We start from the raw sequence: 23510 nt of genomic DNA, 5'->3' as shown, positions 1-23510 counted from the left end.
AATAAATAAATAAATAAAATAGAGGTGCAGAGTGTCTTTTTCATGTGAGATGCTGGGACCTGACTGCAAATTCCAGGATCCCTGGAAAAGCATATTTCAGGAGCTAATTCCTATTGAGGATGAGGCTTTGGGACCCTTTAGAACCCCAGCAAAAACTGTTGCATGAAGCATAATTCCCCCCTGTGGTCCTGGGACCTGTACTGAAGTAGTACCCTTAGTACTTAGTACCCTCAGATTCCATGGGCATTAATCCAAGTAAATGTGCATACTTACATCTGATTCATACTGCAGGCTGGGAACCAGCCACCAAGTTTTGGGATGATTCTGGATGACTAACAGAAACTCTCAGAATCAAAGACTACAAGCACTTGTGAAGAGCCTCCTTTCAACCTCCTGAACATCTCTGCTGCTCACTTGCCCACTGCCAGACAGAGCCTGGCTTCTAATGGCAGAGAGGAACTTGGAAGAGACTATGACTTCCCACTGCTGCAGTTTCTTTATACCTATCTAAAGAAGAGATAGGTCTGCATAAGTTAGCTACCAACATGAACACAAACATCAGCAATATGTATTACAGTTTTCCTTGGCTGTGATAAACTTCTTGTTTTTCCTGTTTGCTCAAGACTGCAAAAATGAGGGTTATCCATCATCTGGGAAGCTACAATACAAGGTTGTGTTTGTGCTGGAAGAAGCCAAGTGAGCCACAGAGAGTGAGTGAACAAGCAAGTGAACACCATCAGCAATGCTGCCACATCCTTCATAAGTCTGGATCAAAAAGAGCAAGGTTAAAGAAAGGGCAGGGGAGCTGATGTTTCAGGGAAGTGAGGAAGGGCCAAGGAAGAGTCAAGGATTGGTTAGTGGCAGCAGCAGACAAGGAATCCAGACACAGGTGAGTGAGAAGCAGCAAGCCAACCATATTTGGGCAGGGAAGGGGTACAGCTCACAATTAAAAATACAGAAGCCTAAGAATGATCACGTTGGCTTACTCCAATAGTCCATTAAGCTCAGCATTCAGTTTCCAACAATGGCCTTTTGATTACATAGACCCCTTTTTAGTAAGTTCTGGTGATAAAGAGAAGCCTTGCTGTTGACTTGATTTATATTTCTGGCTGACGACATTGTGGTGGTCTGGCTACCGAAACAGAGACTTACCAGATGAACTAGCCATGGAGATTATTGCATGGACTTCAGTGAACAAGTTTTAAAAACAAAAGCAATCTAAGTATACATTCAGGACTGAGTTGAGCCTTTTGGCCATCCAAAACTGAGCAAGAGAGCTGGTCTTGTGGTGACAAGCATGAATTGTCCCCTTTGCTCAGCAGGGCCTGCCTTGGTTTGCATTTGGATGGGAGATACATGTGAGCAGGGTAAGATATTCCCTTCAGGGAATGGGGTCATAGCTCAGGGGAAGAGCACTTGTTTTGCATGCAGAAAGTCCCAGGTTCTCACCTTGGCATCTCCAGGTAGGGCTGAGAGAGGTTCCAGCCTGTAACCTTGGAGAGCCACTGTCAGTTAGTGTAGACCAGGGCTGCTCAACTTGGGCTCTTCTGCAGAAGTTGGTCTTCCTTCCCACATCGTCCCTGACTTCTGGCCACTGTGGCTGGGGGTGCTGGGAGCTGTAGTCCAAAAACAGCTGGAGGGCCAAAGTTGAACAGCCCTGGTGTAGACAGTACTAAGCTAGATGGACAATGGTCTGACTCAGTATAAGGCAGCTTCCTACGTTCCTTAGACAGTCTCAGATGATAGTGAGGATGTCTTTATACAATGCAGCACAGATGCCCCTGCAACATTATGGAGGATTCTTTCCACAAGGTGTGTGGAAAGTTGGCCATGTTGGGAGCAGCATGACAACCTGGTCTCACTTGCTGCTTTTGGTATGGTGAGTGTCCCTTGAAGTGTCCCTAGGCAGTTGCCTAGTCTGCCTGTACGGCACAAATAGCCCTGTATGTGCTGCCCTGTTACATGAAAGCAAACGTTTAGCTCCTTCTGTCAGCATATTTAGTGATCAGTAGTACTTGTACCACCATGAAATAATAACTTCCCTTTTTTAAAAAAATGCAGAAAATCCTAATTCTCCCTAAGTCTAAGCTTTTTAAAAATTCAAATATTTTTCCTGACTGCTAAGCTTTATTTTTCTTATAGCTAAAGGAAATTTTAAAGGAAGAAAAAGAATATAAACAATATATAGTGACTCTTGACACTCCATTGCTTTCTTCAACGAGAATAATAAAAATTTGCAAATGAACAAAAGAGTGGGAGGAAGCTATCTGATTTACAATGTTTTTGAGATAAAGAACACTATAAAAAAAGATCAATGTGAATAATAAAGCATTGTTAACTGAGTCATGACATTTCTATTCTCAGGGAAAATTTGAAGAGTAGAACTTTGCAAATGAGCACCTTGTGCCATTTTCAAAGTGGGAGGAAGATATATAATTATAATTTTTGAAATGATGAGAGTTTTATTTAAATTGCAGGGGGAAATTATTGAAAAACATATCGACATATCAATATTACATAAATTGCTTTAATTTTATTAAACTGGATGTGGAAGAGGGAAACCGTTTTCTTAACTTCCCTTTCCAGCCACCCCTCTCCCCCATTTTTTGTTTTGTATGAAGTCTGGCTACAAAATGCCTTCCTGAGAAAGACATGTCTTTATTAAAAGCAGAGGCGGGGGGCAGGAGATGAGAGGAAACAGCTCCAAACATCAGCCCTATCAAATATTTATTCTAATACTTCCAATAACTGAAACCTATTAAAGATACATATTTTCAAAATAGTGTTAACCTCTTGTGTCTTTTCTTGAATGTCGACATTTAATACTTTTTCAATATGTGCAAAATTAACATCCCTTTTTATTAAACACGCACACAAAAAAGAAGAGATTATTCCAAAAAGAGAAAATGACACACATTGTATCTGATATGCATTCTCTGTGGCTTCCTTAATTCATGGGAGAAGAACTAATGTTTATATTAATTGACAAAAAAATCAATTCCATTCATAGTTAAGGCAGCTACACCAATTAGCTTTCAAAACTCAATGTCCCTAAAGCAAGTAAATGCAAATTATTACTTGTGTGATGGCCATTGCACATTATAGGCAGCACCTCTGGTTTATGCATACAAATGGGCAATGCAACATAGCATAAAGTTAGAGTTGATCATTTACTCCTTATTTAGATCATTGTCTTTTCATACATAGAACACAGATGAAATGACCTGAAACAAGTTTTTGTTTTTGTTTTAATTGTCCTCTATTGCTCAGGCTTTTTGCAGGTCTTAAAAAAAAGAAAAACACTTTGACATTTTCTCGGGTTTGATGGTCCCACCAAAGTGGGGACACCAACCCTTCTGAAATGAAATTTATTCAGTTATTCAGACCTTCTTGGTGTCCTTTTGCGCTCCTTAAATTAGGACGTTATCAAATATCCACTACAGTATCTAACAGGTGTGGTAAAAATTCATCCCACACCAATTCCCAGCTGCATCAGGCTGTATTGAAATGGTTCTCAAGCTACCACAAATCACCCTAAATATGGTTTAGTGATGATATGCAAAAGGCTCATTTGGAGCTGAATGATACATGCGTTGGATGATTCTTTTCAATGTCAAGGAGGTACTGTAATCAGATAACTGCAAGTCGATCAACAGCAATAAATTATTCTTTTCTGCCTGTCCCTGTCATATGAGGAGAGGCCTACCTCTCCTTTGTGGTACCTGTACTGCTTTCCCCAGGTAAAGCATTTATTTTTGCAGAGAGAGCAAGTTAATGGCATAAAAAGTATACAAAACTCATTTTGAGCATAGCATGAGGAGAGTGACTTATCTCAAAATGGGGCCAGATTTTTAAAGCTGAGTGTTCAGATGTTTGTGGTGCCCTAAAAGGTCTTACACCATATCTAGCAGTGGCTTTAAGCAACTCACTCTCAGTCAGCCCCTGATCTGCAATATGTGGCTAGTGCTAACTGGCCAAACTGAGGTATTGTAAATATTACTAGAGTACTATGTTTATTCTATATATAATCATCATCATCATCCCCCAGTGAGGCACTACCTTGGCGTGGTTTTGGTGCTTGCATGCTCCGAGGAAGGTGAGAGCTATGCCAGAGGACCAACTATACTGGGCAGGTCTCACCAGAGGAGCCAGATGAAGAGTGCCTCTCCCATCAACAATATGGTGAGATGTAACCTTAATAAATCTATACCGGATTGGTTGTCGCCCGGGTCAACAAGGACCATGCCAGGTGCTGGAGTCCCTGAACATCTGATGGCAAGTGGGCAACAGGACTCAGGTTCTTCAGTTGAACAACCAGGGCTGGAGACGGCAAAGTTACTGGAAGAAACGTCGCTTAACCGAAAAAAATATACGGAAAATACCAACAAGGAAATAATGATCTGCTATTACAAGTCTATTTCAACAAAAAGAGGTTATTTAAAAAGAATGTACCAAATATGGAAAGAGAAGCATCCAGATACAGAAATAACAGAACAAAGGCTAGCAGACCAGAGAAGATTCATAATAAGAAATAAAGTATTCACAGAAGCTGAGCTGGAAGAACTGCAAAGAGCAACACAGGCTCAAGATATGGAAGAAGAATTACCACCAACTGAAGAAGTTGTTCAGGCACAGGTGGAGGAGGTGATGGAAATAGAGGATGCCACTGTTGCTGAACTGTTTCAAAATCAAAACCAGGCAACCTCCCCTTTGCCTTCACCTCAAAAACCTGAATGCCGTTTAACAGAAAAGCAACAAGAACTAAAGCAAAAAATAACTGAGCACATGAACCAAACAATCACCAGGGTTCGCCTTCCAGCTCTAAAAACAGTTGCCAAAAAACAACTTGCTCAGGCATTAAAAGATATAAATGCTGCACTTGCAGAAATAACAACCAAGAATTTGCAAGAAACAAACCAACTAATGTACAGTGCAGCAACAATAACAACAAAGGAGCTTGGATATAAGATCAGTGGACCTGTCAAAAAAGAAAGCAGTACATCACCTAAATGGAAGATTAGATTAGAAAATAGAATCTCCAGGCTTAGATCAGATGCTGGTAAATTAAGATATGAAAGACAAGAAGCTAAAGAATGAAAACACCAAACAGTATCTGATCCAAAAATACCACCTAGATTCAAGGAAAATTAGAGAAGTCCTGGAAATAATAAAGCAGCAGATAACAGCAGTGTCAAAGAAGATTAGCAGATACGAAGCCAGAATTACACAACACAGGCAGAATCTCCAATTCCAGTTGAATCAGAGACATTTCTACCAAAGCATAGAAGGAGAAACTGCAAGAAACATAGGAACACCAAATAAAGAAGAAACAGTGCCATTCTGGGGGAAATTATGAGACAATCCAATAGATTATAATTAAAAAAGCAGGCTGGGTGAAAGAGGTTGAAAAATGTAACCAACAAATAACACCAGAAAATAAGTGAAAGAGCAAAGAAAATTAAAATTGCCCAATTGAAGCAACATCAAGAACCAGGAAGAGAAAAAACATTGCAAATACTTGGGCATTCTCCAGGCTCATAACATTGCACACACTGAAGTTAAAAGAAAAATAGGAAGTGAATACATCAGGAGAGTTAGAAAAATCCTCAAGTCGAAACTCAATGGCGGGAACACCATACAAGCCATAAACACCTGGGCTATACCTGTTATCAGATACAGTGCAGGAATAATAGACTGGACCCAGGCAAAGCTAGAGATGCTAGATCGTAAGACCAGGAAAATAATGACCATCAATCATGCTCTGCACCCCTGCAGTGATGTCGATAGGCTATACCTCCCTTACGTGGTCCACTGTTTCATCTGCTTCTTTACAAAGGCGGCACTTGCTATTTGTTGTGGATTTTTCAACTTTTGCTCTTATTGCATTTGTTCTCAGTGCCTGTTCTTGTGCAGTCAGTATTAAACCTTCTGTTTCTTTCTTCAAGTTGCCATTCTTAAGCCATTGCCAGGTCTTGGTGATGTCTGATTTTCCACTTATATTGTGCAAATATTGACCATGCAAGGGCTTATTTTTCCATTTTTCTGCTCGGTTCTTGACTTGTTCTTTCTTGTAGGCCTGCTTTGTTTCATTGGTGTTGAATAGTTTCGTGTTATTGACCATTTGAAGTGCATCTTCTTCACTGTCCTTGATATATTCTTCAAGGCCTCTTTTCTCCTCCTCTACTGTTTGATGAACTTGCAGCATTCCTCTTCCACCTGAGCTGCGAGGAGGTATAGCCTATCGACATCACTGCGGGGGTGCAGAGCATGATTGATGGTCATGATTTTCCTGGTCTTACGATCCAGCATCTCTAGCTCTGCCTGGGTCCAGTCTATTATTCCTGCAGTGTATCTGATAACAGGTATAGCCCAGGTGTTTATGGCTTGTATGGTGTTCCCGCCATTGAGTTTGGACTTGAGGATTTTTCTAACTCTCCTGATGTATTCACTTCCAGAAGAATGACCAAGTATTTGTAATTTTCTTTCTCTTCCAGGTTCTCGATCTTGCTTCCATTGGGCAGTTCTATTCCTTCTGTTTTTGATATTTTCCCTCTGTTCATTATTAATGCAGCACACTTGTCTAGTCCAAACTCCATTGCTATATCGCTACTGAATATACGGACAGTGTTTAGCAGTGATTCGATTTCTGATTGGGACTTTGCATACAACTTCAGATCGTCCATGTACAGCAGATGGTTGATTTTGCTTGATGTTTTAGATGTTTGGTATCTGAGGCCTGTTTTGTTTAGTATTTGTGAAAGTGGGGTCATGGTGATTACAAACAATAGAGGGGATAGTGAGTCCCCTTGGACAATGCCTCTTCTAATGCTAACCTGTCCAAGTGTCTCACCACTGATTGTTAACTGTGTACTCCACATGCTCACTGCTTTTTTTACTATTTATTTTTTATTTATTCCAAAAGGCTCAGGGTGGTTTTGATTAAAACACCATTAAAATCAATTAATCATTAAAACAAAAATTATAAAACATAAAACAATAATTAACAATTAAAAACATCATAAAACAAAAATTAAATATTCAGAACTATTTAAAAACAAGTTTTAAAAAGCTGAAAAAGCCTGGTTGAAGAGGTGTGTTTTCAGGTGTTTTCTGAAAATTGCGAGAGATGGGGAGGATCGTATCTCAGCAGGGAGCGCATTCCACAATCTCGGGGCAGCAGCCGAGAAGGCCCATCTCTGTGTAGCCACCAAACGAGTTGGTGGCAACTCTAGACAGACCTCCTCAAGTGACCTCAATGGCCAGTGGGGCTCATAGCAAATAAGACGCTCTCTTAAATACCCAGGGCCTAAGCCGTTTAGGGCTTTATAAGTTATAACTAGCACTTTGTATTTTGCCCGGAAACCTATTGGCAGCCTGTGTAACTCCATCAACAAAGGAGTAATGTGGTCTCTCCGAGATGACCCAGAGACCAACCTGGCTGCCGCATTCTGAACCAACCGAAGTTTCCGGACTACATACAAAGGCATTCGCACATAGAGCGCATTACAGAAGTCCAGTCTGGAGGTTACCAACAAATGTACCACTGTTTTGAGGTCATTGATCTCAAGAAACGGGCGCAGCTGGTGTATCAGCCGGAGCTGATAGAAAGCACCCCTGGCCACCACCTCAACCTGAGAAACCAAAGAGAGACATTGATCCAGAAGTACTCCCAGACTGCGAACCTGTTCCTTTTGCGGAAGTGTGACCCTGTCTAGAACAGGCAGATCAACATCATCTCTAGAGTTCCGACCCTGCACAATAAGTACCTCTGTCTTATCTGGATTCAGCTTCAGTTTATTCTCCCTCATCCAGCCCATTACTGCTTCCAGGCAGGCATTTAGGGAGGATATGCCAGTTCCTGAAGAAGTTGACATGGAGAAGTAGATCTGGGTATCATCAGCATACTGGTAACACCCAGTTCCAAATCCCCTGATGATCTCTTCCAGCGGTTTCATGTAGATGTTAAAAAGCATGGGAGAGAGTATGGAGCCTTGAGGAACACCAAACCTAAGCTCAGATTTTAAAGAGCAACAATCTCCAATCGACACCATCTGGAATCTGTCCGAGAGGTAGGAGCTGAACCACTGTAAAATAGTGCTCCCCGCCCCTGTAGATCTTCCGTATACCAAGGGGCCAATTTTAAAGCAGGTTGGAGGGGACGCTTAGGAGCAATCGTGTCTACTGCCCTGGTGAGCAAGATGTTCCAGTTCTCAACCAGGGCATCAACAGGATCACCAGCAGAGCCAACATTAAATCCCTTTAAGGCATCTTGGAATCCTACCAGATCCAGTAACCTCTTCGGGCGGGCCATTCTAATAGGCCCCTCGCCCCTGCGGAGGTGGGAAGTGGTTGTAAGTCCAACCTTAACCAGATGGTGGTCCGTCCATGACAACAGGGAAATCGTAGGAGTCACCACCCACGGAACACCACCCTGATCAGAATAAAAGACCAAACCAAGCGTGTGACCTGCAATATGCGTCGATCCAGAGACCGCTTGGGATAGGCCCATAGTCGTCATGGCCGCTATGAACTCCTGAGCTGCCCCGGACAAATTGGTCCCAAAATGAACATTGAAGTCCCCCAGCACCAAAAGTCTGGGAGACTCCAGCGCAAGTTCCGCGACCAAGTCCGTGAGCTCAGTAAGGGATTCCACTGGGCAGCGGGGCGATCGGTACACCAACAGAAGTCCCAATCTACCCCTGGTCCCCAAACTCAAGTACACACATTCGATATGGTCCGATACCCTAACAGGGACCCTGGTAAGGGAGATGTTATCCTTATAGACCACAGCCACTCCACCTCCCTCTCACGTCCCCTCACCACCCCTCACCTGCTCTCTACAGAATATCCTGGCGGGAGAAGCTGGGACCAAACTGGACCACTAGCCTCCCCCAACCAAGTCTCAGTAATACACATCAGGTCGGCTCCTTCATCCATGAGCAAATCATGGATGAGTTCTGATTTATTTTGGACTGACCTGGCATTGCAGAGGAGCAAGATAAGGTTATGTGGGATGTTGGCAGTGCTCCCTGAGGTCAAAGAGTGCCAGGACAGCCGGAAAGGGGGACAGCTATTAGATTTCTGACCACCCTTCCCCTGGAGCAGCCTGCTGACCTCCCAGCGTTTCTTCTTCTATTCCCCACCACCACAGGAATAGCTGCCACACCTTCAATGAAGGCACTCCCTGGCTCCCCATCTCCAGACAAACCCACACACATTACAACTTCAACCCAACCTCAGCACAACTTAAAACTGATTGAACAGAAGCCCCACTATTGAATGGTTCCCTCTATACAAATGGTTGGACAAAGTGTCCAGCCCTCGCCCTCGTTTCTCCCCTGAAGTGGCTCCCCCAAAGGGGCAACACCCTTTGGTGTCGCCCCTTTGGTGGCGACCCTGCTGGTGGTGGGCCCGCCACCACTGGCAGCCTTCCTATATAGGCTGAACAGTAAGCTCAGCAGGTGGAACCAGGAAAAACTGCCCAGTCACCCTTACAGCCTCAGTCCTGCAAAGCCTCTCCGCAAACAGTCCTTGGAGGCAGATGGCAACCAGGGAGGGCAGAAGAGAAGAGGCAAGCACCCAGTCTCACACCCTGGGGGAGATGGAATCCTCTTCTCCTCTTCTCCAGCAAGCTTATGAGGGCTGTGGCCACTGGCAGCCTTCCTATATAGGCTGAGCAGTAAGCTCAGCAGGTGGAACCAGGAAATATCTGAATGTTTATAAATATCTGAATGTTTTTGCTGACACTAGTTGTTTCTAAACATTTTAGTATCCATGTGTGAGGCAATGAATCGAAGGCTTTCTTGTAGTCAATCCATGCAACACTTAGATTGGTTTTTCTTCTCTTGCAGTTTTCTAAAATCATTTTGTCAATCAGCAGCTGGTCTTTTGTGCCTCTGGTGTTCAGGCAATTTCCTTTCTGTTCAACTGGGAGCTGTTTGTTAGTTAATAAGTGTTGCATCACTTCATCTGCTATTATTCCAGTTAATAATTTGAACATGGTTGGCAGGCAGGTTATCGGTCTATAATTACTTGGAACTGCACCTTTGGCTGGGTCTTTCATGATGAGATGAGTTTTCCCAGTTGTTAGCCATTGTTCAATATCACCTCCTTGCAAAATGTGATTGAACTGTTTTGATAGTTGTTTATGAAGGCTTGTTAGGTGTTTAAGCCAAAAGCCATGCAGTTCATCGTCGCCTGGAGCAGTCCAATTTTTAATTTTCTTTGCTCTTTCACTTATTAATTCTGGTGTTATTATTAGATCTTGCATTTGTTGGTTACATTTTTTGACCTCTTTCATCCAGCCTGCTTTTTAATTATAATCTATTGGATTGTCCCATAATTTCCGCCAGAATTGCACTGTTTCTTCTTTATTTGGTGTTTCTAGGTTTCTTGCAGTTTCTCCTTCTATGCTTTGGTAGAAATGTCTCTGATTCAACTGGAATTGGAGATTCTGCCTGTGTTGTGTAATTCTGGCTTCGTATCTGCTAATCTTCTTTGACACTGCTGTTATCTGCTGCTTTATTATTTCCAGGACTTCTCTAATTTTCCTTGAATCTAGGTGGTATTTTTGGATCAGATACTGTTTGGTGTTTTCATTCTTTAGCTTCTTGTCTTTCATATCTTAATTTACCAGCATCTGATCTAAGCCTGGAGATTCTATTTTCTAATCTAATCTTCCATTTAGGTGATGTACTGCTTTCTTTTTTGACAGGTCCACTGATCTTATATCCAAGCTCCTTTGTTGTTATTGTTGCTGCACTGTACATTAGTTGGTTTGTTTCTTGCAAATTCTTGGTTGTTATTTCTGCAAGTGCAGCATTTATATCTTTTAATGCCTGAGCAAGTTGTTTTTTGGCAACTGTTTTTAGAGCTGGAAGTCGAACCCTGGTGATTGTTTGGTTCATGTGCTCAGTTATTTTTTGCTTTAGTTCTTGTTGCTTTTCTGTTAAACGGCATTCGGGTTTTTGAGGTGAAGGCAAAGGGGAGGTTGCCTGGTTTTGATTTTGAAACAGTTCAGCAACAGTGGCATCCTCGATTTCCAACACCTTCTCCACCTGTGCCTGAACAACTTCTTCAATTGGTGGTAATTCTTCTTCCATATCTTGAGCCTGTGTTGCTCTTTGCAGTTCTTCTAGCTCAGCTTCTGTGAATACTTTATTTCTTATTATGAATCTTCTCTGGTCTGCTAGCCTTTGTTCTGTTATTTCTGTATCTGGATGCTTCTCTTTCCAAATTTGGTACATTCTTTTTAAATAACCTCTTCTAGTTGGACTAGACTTGTAATAGCAGATCATTATTTCCTTGTTGGTATTTTCCGTATATTTTTTTCAGTTAAGCGAAGTTTCTTCCAGTAACTTTGCTGTCTTCAGCCCTGGTTGCTCAACTGAAGATCCTGTGTCCTGTTGCCCACTTGCCACCAGATGTCCAGGGACTATAGCACCTGGTGCGGTCCTTGTTGACCCGGGCGACAACCGATCCGGTATAGATTTATTAAAGTTACATCTCACCATATTGTTGATGGGAGAGGCACTCTTCATCTGGCTCCTCTGGTGAGACCTGTCCAGTATGGTTGGACCTCTGGCATAGCTCTCACCTTCCTCAGAGCACACAAGCCCCACAACCACACCAAGGTAGTTCCTCATTGGGTGTATTATTATTATTATTATTATTATTATTATTATTATTATTATTATTATTATTAAAAAGCTCTGGGACAGGCCTTGCTGGTATTTATCTTCTCCTTCCTATCTATTTCCATCTGCATCTCTTTTTTCTTTAGTCTGCACTGTCTTCCTCTTCTTTCTTTGTCCATCTGTTCTCATTTTTCTGCACTCATGTCAGTAAAGAAAAGTAAACCCAACTATTCATGGAACATATTCTGAGAGTTAAAAGCTGCTCCGCTTCATTCATCCCCTCTCTTTGTTTCCAAACCAGTTAAAATATTTTGAAACACTAAATTAAGTGTATGGTATGTACAGCATACTGAGTCAGAAATGTTAATGGAAATGGATGGGATGCGGGCCATCAACAGAGGTTTGTTAGACTTTAGGATGTGGGCCAAAGTGCTTGGCCAACAGATTATAATTAGTCCACAGAAAATGTTATGATCTACCCACTCACTCGTATATGATCTCAAAATTGATAGAATCAAAATTAACTTCTGATTAAGCACTCCTTTCAAAGATCACATTTGCTTTCCCCTGCTACTGCCGTAACAAATCCAGTAAGCTCGAACCAATGTGAATTACTCATCCATCATCGTAAATCAAAAGAGGACATACACATAGTTTAATGATGTCATAAGCAATCTATTGTATATTTATAGCCTCATGTACAGTTTCCTGTTTCTGTGCTACTAAAAATAAATACTTTTCAAACCTCCCAACATCTTATGCTTCAGCCTAGGAAATAGAGAGGATGTAAAAGTATGAAATCATATCACAACTTGTTTTGAATTTCAGTTCAGGACAACAGGATCTTTATTGCTGAGCCTATTTGAAATATGAAGTACTCTGATTTTTAGGATGTGTTATTTTCACCTTTTTACAATATTCCTGATATGTATATTACAGATCCTCACAGGTTCTCAACCTAGAGATTGAACCAGGGCATCATTTTTCTACCACTATAATGTTGCTCTTCATATGCAATTGATAAGGAAAACAGGGGTACTCGCAGTGAATGAAATAGCTTCCAGTGGACATATGCCACAATCTAGCAAGGAATATGTCTACAGGAAAGCTAGCTTCTGAAAGTTCAAGTGATGTAAATAGAAGGGCATGTGAAAAGATGGAGTATGTTCAAGGGAGAACAGGAAATATTATTACCATAGCATAGCAGATTAGGGGTGACCACTTTCTTGAGCCTAGAGTCCTGGATTCGCTGGACAAATAGGTCAGGACCCAGTTTCTTCCTGAATGTGACATCATTGTCCCCATTACATGGCAAGGAAACATCTGGGTCTCCAGGGTAAAGAAGCTGGTGGAAGTCTCTCCCTTTGGAAAATGAGAGGCAACCTCAGAGATTTCTGTAATGAAATTCCATCTGAAAAGAGTTTGCATCTGCTAGACTGAAAGTAACATATGACTAACCTATGTTGCAATGGGCTAAGGCAGACCTAGACCCCTCAGCAAAGTCATTCAAAGGCCACATTCACATGTAATGCAGAACCAGAGTAGCAGGGGCCAGAGGTTTCCAAAATGTGATGTATGAATGCATGCAACTCCGATCCCCTTTGTAAAGTGACCCGAGGTTGTGCTCCGCAAACTCCAATTCAAACCCTTGGCTAGTAGTGAGTTTTACTGCTCATAACAGGGCTTGGAGTTTGGGAGTGTGGCGCCTGAATACAGCACTGAAGGCTGCATTCATTCTAAACAGAGATGAGGGAGGAAGCTCCTCCCTCTCTCAGGATGTGTTTGGCTGTGTGGGCTGTCCTTCAAGGAAGAAAACCTGCTCTCTGCAGAGAGCCTGCTCTCTGTTTTGTCCTAATGCGGACAAGAGAGCAAGGGAAGGGACCAGAACCGTGGGTCCATTGGACCCACGTTTCCACTTTACATGCGAATGTGGCCAGATTAATAATTTTCTTCTGGGAAATATGAGTTTCTCCAGAGTAACTCATGGATTAGTGCTTGGGATTACTTGCTTTTAAGCTGATTTTTTCTTTGCACGTTTGAATATTGTTGCTTTAATTTAATTTAATTTAATTTAATTTAATTCATTCATTCATTTATTTATTATTTAACATATTTGTATGCTGTCCACTACCAAGGTCATACTTTTGTTATATTCTTGTTGTTTTACTGTAAACTGTGGGTTTATTTTTGGTTTTACTATAAATGGTACATTGCCTTGAGATGACCTGAAAGGTGTTTAAAAACCTGTACATTCTAATAAATAAATAAAAATAAATGGAAGCAAACTCATAATTATAATATCACATTTCGCAAATAGCCCCTCCTTCCCCCTCCCTCCCTTGTCACAAATTGTCACTACTTGGCTTCCCATCTTTGCCCTTTGATGTATGATTTACATTACGCATGATCCCTATATAGCATTTGTTGATGGTGTCATTGTTTGATTTTTCCACCAAGACAGCTGTACCAGCTCCCTTCCTCTGCAAGTTCTCCCTATTGTAATTCTGAACACAGCAGATCATTCAGGTAAGATACAACATATTTTAAATGCTGTTCTTTTCTTTCACAAGTAAAAGCTCCATTACAAATAATGCAGCCTACCAATGTCTAAGTCCTAAACCTGAATCTTGCATTCACCTTAAGATTTAACTGAGACAGATCATTCTAGTTCAGTGTTTTCATACCTCCTGCTTTTTAGCTTCAAATTAAGACAGAACAAAAATCTTCTTTATCTGGATGAAACTTCTGGCACAAGAACGTTATTATTTCAGTAAGGATTTCTAAATACCTAAAGTGTAAACTCTTCTCTAGACCTATTGCTAGCTCCTTTGGCTCAGAGCTTATCAGTGGGGTTTTCAGTCAGAGGCCTCTAAGCCAAATCAGCTCCTGCAAAATATGCTGCCTGCCCTCCCATTGTCAATCCAGAAGTGGTGAAGGGTATGGATAAAGTGTGGTTGAGTTTTGCTGGCATCTCTTCCAGGCATGGGGATTGGAACCGATACCAGGCTACATCAATTCCCACAGCTCTTCTAAATGTGGCCCTCTGGCAAAATAATTTGCATACTAGGCACCTAGAAGTACCAAACACTGAGGATATATCACAGAGGATAAGTATTGTCTGCTTTCTCTGTTTTTTCCAGTCAAATTTCTCATGGAAGTTCAGAAAGAATGGGTGGGTGAGTTTTCATTACCAACATGAGGCTGGTTGACTGGGAATTGGGAAATCCACATGATGTGTATGCTCCCAATTGCTGGTCATAAGAACCCAGAAATGTTTGACAATGTTGGATTGGCACTGTGCCCACTCATTTAACTGAGACCAGTAATCTAGGATTTGATCTAAGATTGTCAATCCCAGTTAAATGTCAGGTTGGTGCAGTGCCAACCCGAAATCACCAAAATGTTCTTGGTTCCTACATCTGGAAATTGTGAGTTCGTACGACTCACAGATCTCCCTATTCCCATTTCCCTGGCATTGTGGGGATCTGATGTTGAGGACAATGTGCCCTTGAGTTGCCATTGTCACTTCCTTCTCCTCTAGGCCACACGCCAGAAGCCATCTGATCTACCTGAACCTCTCCTGCCACAACAAGTGTTGTAAAGCTGAAACACGGTGCTGTTCATCTTAACTTGGAGTGCTTAACTCAGAGTGCTAAGAACAGTCTTATGTGCTACTCCTCTTAACTTGGAGTGCCTTAGGTTGAGGACTGCCTGTGCATGTGATTGTACATACTACTGCATCATGTTTTTCTTGTCTGATGCTTTACCAGTGTTTTGGGATCAAATGTGTGCAGCAGTAAAACACCACACAATCTTGGTACAATAATATCAAGATTGCTTTTAAAAAATGTTTTATAAATACACATATCTGCATTGGTGACCAAGAGGAGAAATAAAGATGTGATTGAACTGTAGGAATTGAAATCTGTAGCAAACTGTATGAGTAGTGATCAGCCTCCCCTGCCTCTAAAGTGTTAACAGGGAGTTAAACCTTGTCTTGACTGACAGGCCCGTGAACTCCAAGGCAGCCAATCAGGCAGCCAAGGCACCCACTCAGGTGGGTGGGACCTAGAGAGTGGTTGCTGGGAATTCTGGGAACAAGAAGGGTGGTCTTTGTTGGAGAGAAATGTGTGTGGAAAGGCTTAGTGTGGGGGCATGGAATTTTTGCTCCCTCATGGTCAAAGCTAGCATGAAGGTTTCTCTCATAGAATAACTGCAGATCCTTGAGAGACAGGATTGCCAGAAGCTTGATTCTCATCAGGTGTTGGGTGAGTTTCAAAGGAAAAGGGGATTCAGCATAGGGAACAGTTTGTTAGTCAGATTTTGCATTAGAAACCTATATTTCTTTGAGTGCATGCTTTGCATATTCATGATACTGTTCTATTATCATTTACCTGCAACGTAATTAAAACAAGAAACACTAGCCCATGCTCAACCCAACTAGGGTGTTGCAAAAAACTCTATAAACATCTAAACGTACCTAAATGCAACCTAAACTGAAGCCTAGGACAACCTATCTTTGTAACCTACTAAGTATTTTTGAGTGTATTTAAAACCTAAAAGCTTCAGACAGAAGCATTCTGTACTAATTGAATAAAACTGTTTTTGATGTTTTTCTTTTCGTTTTACAAGCCTCTCAGAGTTGGGATTTAATTAAAGAAAAAAGTGGAGGTGGAAAGGAGATTTCTCTGGTGCAAAAGTGTCCTCAAGCACTGAGCAGCTATCATTTTTCTCATCATGTGTAAACCTACACGTGGAAGGTTTTTGTATTTATCCAACAGCAAAATAAAAAAGTGTTTTCCCTGGGATTCCACCCTTAGCCCAGGGAAGTTCAAGCTCTGTCGATGAGAGGGGTGGTGGTGGAAGAATTGTAATTCTACCAGAAATATAGATTAGTTTTAGGAAAAGCCTAGCCAGGCAGCTCGCCAGGGATGATTCAGCATTTTCTTTCCCCCACGTGAGCTTCTCTGAGACAAAGAGGCTATTCACACGATGGAGCAAAATCGGGCTAGAGGAGGCTAGCCTGATTTTGCCCCATTGTGTGAACCACTGGGCTCTGCTGCAAGTCCAGTGGTTCCTAGGCGGGTAACCCGCCTAAGTACCCCTGCCCTTAGCCCGGGTTTGCGGAGCGAGAGCTCTGCAAAACCGGGCTATCTGGTTGTGAGTAACCACAGTGTGGCTCCGTGCTGTGGCTACTCATGAGTAGACTCCCAGAGGGGAGGCGAAAAGCCACCTCCCAGCTCCGGGGGTCTCCCCAGTATGCCCCGCGCGCTCGCATAGGGCATACTGAGCTTCTGGGGGCCACGCAGCCCCCTAGCTCCCCAGCCCCTGCCGGCTCCGTCATGGAGCCGGGAGTTGTGTGGGCAGCCGATCTGGCCACCTAGGGCTCACTGTCCGATCGTCTGCGGGGAGAGCAGGCTTAGCCCACTCTCCCCACAGTTTTGGAGAAAGCGGGTCTCACGGATCGTGAGAGCCACCTCAAAGGCTTTAATCTGCTACAGTATGTATGCTCTAATTCTGGATTTAATTTTAAAAGTTTTAGTTTAAACCAGAATTCAGAAGAAGTAAAATATACGGCAGAGTCAACTCATGGAAGAATAAAAGAAGAGACTGGAGCAATCAACTTCTGGAATTTTAGCAGGGAATCAACATTTGACCACTCAAGGATGCATCTGATCATAACAGATTTCTGTGCTGAATTAGGAACCATACGCCCAGATTTGATACAAATGCACATCAAGATGCAACACATCAGAAGCTATACCTTTTCATCCTGCATGGTGTTAGGTGGATAGAGTTGTGTGTTTCCATCCACATTACAATGCAGATAGAAATGCACGCCCCCACTTTACATTATGGCATAGTGTAAAGAAGGATATAGTGTAAAGATAGAGATAGCGGCATTCTTAATGCATGAGCACAGATGGACTGAGACATGTTCCTCCCCATAGAAAAGTTGCCCCCTATGCCATAGCTAAATGGCACTCGGGAAAGCACTTACCTAGATGCAAGTTAATGCAAAATTGCACAGCAATTTGTATTAATGATTTCCAAAGCTTATTGTGAAACATACCTGCATCTGAATTTGAAGAGGTACCATTTTAATAAAATTAAAAAAACACTTTGTCGTCTGTTGTCTCGTGCCAATAGAAGTTAAATGGAAATCGGTTTGACTGCTGAGCTCAGAGACCTTTTTTGTTCTGTATTAGTTACAAGCCAGGCTGTGTGCTCTGGTATTTAGAAACTGGCATTTGGAGTTTGACATCCTGCCCACGCTTAATTGTAATTTAATTTTTGTTGCACTCACATTTAAACTGATCATAAATAATATCAATTGTGCATTATTTCTTTCAATCTTCCTTTCCCCCCTCCAAGCCCTGCACCTATTATAATATCCATAGAACGTTACACTCTAAAGGGAAAGCTAACCACATGATTTCATGCTGGCCTGCATAAACTTGATTTCTGTAGACACTTTCTGCAAGCATTAAATTGATAAAAGACATAATGTAGATGGGCCCATGGCTGAGCTGAGGGTAATTGCATAAAAATGAAATGGAGACCTATAATTGTGCACCGCTTTCTTCTCAACGACAATGTTTTCTGGAAGACAGGATCCTGCTTGTCATAGCAAGTTGCTTGTTATGGTGATTGTACCAGGACTTGATCTTGCTATAACAAGGCACGTATAACATTACTTAGTGGAAGCTTTTCAGAATAAGAGTCTGACAGTAAAATGCACTCTATTTTCATTCTTGAACAAACAAAAGAGTCCTTGAATGACAGCTTTCTTACCCTTTTCTTTGAGGGTGTTGTAATGGGGAATTCAGGTTAAATCTATGCCTTTTATACTTCCAGTTTTGATTTCCTCTCCAACAGCACTTGAAGGATAAAGCTCGGCTTGACGCATAGAGCAGCCTGTGGATATAGCAAATGCTAATCTAGCATTTACTGATTATTTCCCTCTGAATTCACAGTGTAGTATTGTTGAATGCTTATGCTCATTTAGTGGACTGTTAAGGGAATGCTGGAAGCTGGTTAGGATTGGAGAAGTTTTTTTCTTATTGCATTTTAAAATATAAATTTTCCAAAAGACAAATTGGTTACTGGTTTTATATATTCAAACCATGTTTGGTCAGAATCATAGAAGGGAATCCTTTAACCCCCCCGCCCCCATAACCCAAATAAGGTATCTGAAAATGATCTGGAGGGCATTTATTTAGTTCATGCTATATTTCTTCATTTGTAAAAGGAGACAAGTGTCGGGTGGAAAACCTGGACTTCTGCTCCAATTCTCTATTTCCTTATCCTAGAACATGTCTGCACCAAGATTTGTTGAGGGTTCTGAATTAAAACACTTGATCCCCATAAGCTGCACAATGCCCTTGCAAAGCTGATTTCACTCTACTCGCCACAGAAGTAACTCACACAGAAGAGTGCAGAATTGCCAAGGATCATTGGGTCACTGAGGGAGGGTGCACAACAGGCCATGGTTTGAGGCATGCAGTGTAGCAAACATGCAGGTCTAGATCAGTTAGTAAGGTTATTCACATGACCAGCTTTACCCAGCCTAGAACTACCCTACCCAGGTAGGGCTGGTCATGTGAACCACCGAGATTGCTCACAATCCCAGTGCTCCTTGACCGGGTAGCCCAGGTTCTAAACCTGGGTAAAGTACGCATGCCTCCAATCTCACTCCCAGCTCGCATAGAAAGAGCAGGCTGCCGCAGCTGCTTTTGGACTGCCAGCAGACATTCTCACTATAGAGCCAGGGCAAAGGAGCAAGGGGTAAAGAGTCAAGGCAAAGGCCTCCAGGTGAATGCTCATGCAATGCATTATGGGATTCCTGGAGGCTGGGCATCCTCACCCCACCTTTGGATTGGCATGCCAATTGTGTGGGTGTGTGAGCAGTGGCACCCATGGGAATCACCTGTTGTGTGGGTGAAGATAGGTAGTGTCCTGCCTTCCCTTCAGCCCTCCTGGCCCTGGTGATTTTTGTCATGAGAACGAACTCAATACCTGGATGGGGGGATATATATACCACCTTGAGTTCCACAATGGAAGAAAGGTGGTGTATAATCTCCTGAATGTGTGGTCTTACAATGAAGCACTGAAGAGGAAACAGCAGAATAAAAACATAAAGTAGCCCACATAGTAGTAACTAAGGGAACATCAGTGACTTAGTGTTCTTACAATGTGGGCCCTTACATATGGTAAAGAAGTGAGATAAGTGGCAGCAAACTAATAATCTGATCTTGGGAAATTAATTTTGATATTATCTTTTCTATTCTAGAAAACCAGCTAGCAATTCAGGAAGAAAAACCTATGAAAAGCCTTGTTCTGAGCTCAGTATCAGAATTCAGCGTCACAGATGTGCCATCCAAGGATATCAAAAATGAGAGAAAACTGTCAGAATCTAGTACATCTACATTATCATCCCTTAAGAAATGTAGAACACAGTTCGGCTACCTTGAAGAGGATGCATCAGTCCATGAGCAGGACAGTAACGGTATATTTTGCAACTAAACAGTTTCCTAAAAGTGATCTGCCTCAATGCTCTGTACACTTGTTCAAATGAACACATTGAGAAGGGATTGGCATTAGGAGACGGGATATATTCTATAAAATAAGTATATAGGTTGTGTGGTTAGGGTTACACACACATACCCCAGATATGCAAATACGATGCTCAACAAGCAGACAGTGATATGGGGATTTCACACCCATGAGCAATGGTGAGTGTGTATGTATGATCTCAGTCTCCATGTATTTGGCTGAACATATGCACAATAGGGCAAAATATTTTCTGGAAAATTGGGGTGGGAAAATGCAAAGATGCTATGGATAGTTCAAGTTCCACCCATCTTTATCTACTCTTCTTTCTCCTTTCATACCAAATAAGGTACTTAGAAGGAGGGTGGAGGAGGAATGAGAGTCGAGTCACATGACCATTTTGGAGTCTTATATCATGTGTCCAGACTTATGGTCTGAGGACACATGAGAGTGTTATATGGCTAAAGCCAAACAGTTTTTGGACTGGACAGAATACATTCTTGGAGCCTCATGTAAGCCGGAACAGGTTTCTTAAATGAATTGTGGGATATATGTGTTTAAAAATAATTAAATGTCAGCTTGGAATGAGTATATATATGAAGAGTTCCGGACGTAAAGAAGATCTTTAGGCAACATGTTAAGGGTTGACAGAAGAAAAGACCTTTGATAAATATAGAAAACACTTCAGTCCTGTTCAGCCATTATGTTGCATAAATGTACATATGTCTGTACACTCGTACACATTTTCTGTGAATGACTGAACCTGCATTCATTTTCAAAGTGAGCCTGAGTACAAGTCCCTCAAATGCACAAAGTGTACTGCTCTCCCTGTGTTCAACATAACGTGTGAATAACTGTACCTGTGTACAGATTTGTACCTGGGTACACTGTACACTCAGTGTACAAGTGTTGAACATAATGCATGAAAAGGACTTTTGTAGGTGTTCATTAGGGGATGAAGAAGTGCATAAGCACAGCTAAAAAAGATACAGTACTTAAAGATTGTTTTTATTATTTTTTAATTAACTCAAAGGAAAGGATGACAAGAAAAAACATGATACATAAAAGAAAGTTCAAAAAGAGAATAGATAATGTAATTGGATAACAAAGAGCAGTAAAGAGATGGACGAAGTCATGACTGAGAGAGAGAGAAAGAGAGAGAGAGAGAGAGAGAGGGGTGGGGCTAGGTCAAAGTAGTCTTCTGTCATTTGGATTTGTCAAAAAAGACCATGTATATGAAATGGGAAAACAAACTAATCTAGGCTATCTACACACACACACACACACACACACACACACACACACACACACAGCATGTATAAACTAAATATTATATATTTGCAACAGCAGAGCAAATAAGAATCTAGGTATATGATGGATCACTATGATAAAAATCTAGTTATATGACGGAGCTGATTGCTTTGCAACCTTCCCATATGCCAACAGCACCAAAATAGAGTCAATACAGACTAGAGATCAGCCCCAAACTGGCTCTATGAATCAGCCCTGAGTGGTGCTGGAAAGTTTAATAATTATTCTAAATCCTGATACATGTTAACCTCACTTCATGTTTGTGAAGTGAAGTGCTAAGCTGGAGATGAGGCCTAAACAAGAGACATTCAAGGTAATCTTGCAGCTGTCACAAACCCACTGATATGCTTCCTTTTGGGGCAAGTGCTCAAACCTGAGGGTTTGAGGCTGAAGGCAGACCACCTTTTTAACTGAACAATTTACATATGCAATAAGAGTAATTAGAACAGGGGCTAGTAAACAAGTGCTGGCATATGTGAACATACCCTTCCTTAGAGAGTTTTAAAAGATATTTATATGCTATTCTCTTAACCGACAATCCTGCTTACTCTTCTCTCCCATCATCCACAGATGCAGCAACCCTAACTGCCCCATCTAACTGCCTTTTTGATCTTAACATTCCACCCTTCCCGCTTCTTCCTCCACCTGCCCATTCTGACCTCCAATAGGAGTGTGCATGGAACTGGTTTTGCTGGTTCAGTTCAACCACTGTACCGGTTCAGGGGTCTACTGGTGAAGGTGAATGTGTGGAGGCCACTAGAATGGGCAGGAGAATATCCAGAATGGGCCGGAGAATGCCCTAACCAGGCCACTGCTGGCCTGGGCTACTCTGGGGGAGGCCAGGGATGGCGGGGGGGAAACTCTGCCACCAAAAATTGAGTTAAGTCTGCTGTCTCCCCTCCCACCCCCTCTCTAGCCTTAGGGAAGCCCCCCATCCCTTTACTGGTAAAGGAGGATCCTCACCAGATTCCTCTTTACCAGTAGACCCCCTGAACTGGTCCAAAGTGGTCCGGTTTGAACCAGGGCCAGTCCAGTTCAAATTCAGATGAGCACCCCCCTTTGGGGGGCTGGTTCAGTTCAAACTCAGACTGGGAAAACTGGGCTGGTTCTATTCAAACTGTGGTTCTAAACGAGCCAGCTCACACATCCCTATCTTCCAAACAATTCCCCTTTCCCAACCAGATATGTCTCAGACACACTTTATTATTACACAATGGGACCATTCCCACGATCTATTCCCACAATAGCCTGCTTTCCAGGGATTGTGGGAACCATCGGACTCGCAGGCGAGCCTGGTGCTCCCAAGGCGGCTCGCCTGCCTAATTCCCCCTCTCCTTAAATAAGGTTAAAGGAGCAAGCACTCAATTAACTTCATTGTTTTGCTCGTATGTCACTGCGGCTCACGACACACAAGTAGACCCCCGACTGGGAGGCTGTAGCCAGACTCCCAGGCTCAGGGATCTCTACAGGATGCCCCATGCTTTTGTGCAGGGCATCCTGGGATTTCTGGGGGCCACGCGGCCCCCAATCCCCGCAGCCCCCACTGGCTGTGTGGGGCAGCCGATCGTGTGGGCAGCCGATCTGGCTGCCCAGGGCTGCACTCTCATCATCTGTGAGGAGAGCAGGCTTAGCCCACTCTCCCCACAGACCCGACAGAAGCTCTTCTCATGGATCGTGAGAAGAGCTTCAATATGTGAGAAATGTCCTTGAATTTGTTGGTGCAAATGTAACATGATGCAAGAGGAGACTGAAGTGTGGCTAAAATGTAATGTGCAACACCAATTCATGGATCACTTTTGTTCCTCAAGTATTACATTGAGGTGCTTCACATGATTACTGTGAAGCACCTCAATGAGGTCTGTAGGGAGAGCGGGCGTAGCCCATTCTCCCAGCAGACGATCATGCCCAGAGTCCTGGGTGGCTGGATCAGCTGCCAACACAACTACAGGCTCTGTCACAGAGGCAGTGGGAGTTGTGGGGATCGGGGGCCATCTAGCCCCTGGAGGTCCC

The 23510-nt window shown here is 42.5% G+C and overlaps 1 protein-coding gene across 1 annotated transcript in view; it reads left to right on the top strand.

Annotated features, from left to right (window-relative positions):
- MDFIC2 (MyoD family inhibitor domain containing 2) overlaps positions 1-23510 on the top strand; it is a 117027-nt gene that overhangs the window by 70478 nt on the left and 23039 nt on the right. Inside the window, exons 4-5 of the mRNA XM_053298031.1 lie at positions 14094-14162; positions 19930-20145. Coding sequence (XP_053154006.1) covers positions 14094-14162; positions 19930-20145 — 285 coding nt within the window. The remainder of the gene's footprint in view (positions 1-14093; positions 14163-19929; positions 20146-23510) is intronic.

Source organism: Hemicordylus capensis, chromosome 2 (assembly GCF_027244095.1).
Source record: "Hemicordylus capensis ecotype Gifberg chromosome 2, rHemCap1.1.pri, whole genome shotgun sequence".
NCBI lineage: Eukaryota > Metazoa > Chordata > Lepidosauria > Squamata > Cordylidae > Hemicordylus > Hemicordylus capensis.
This window is presented reverse-complemented; position numbering and strand designations above follow the sequence as displayed.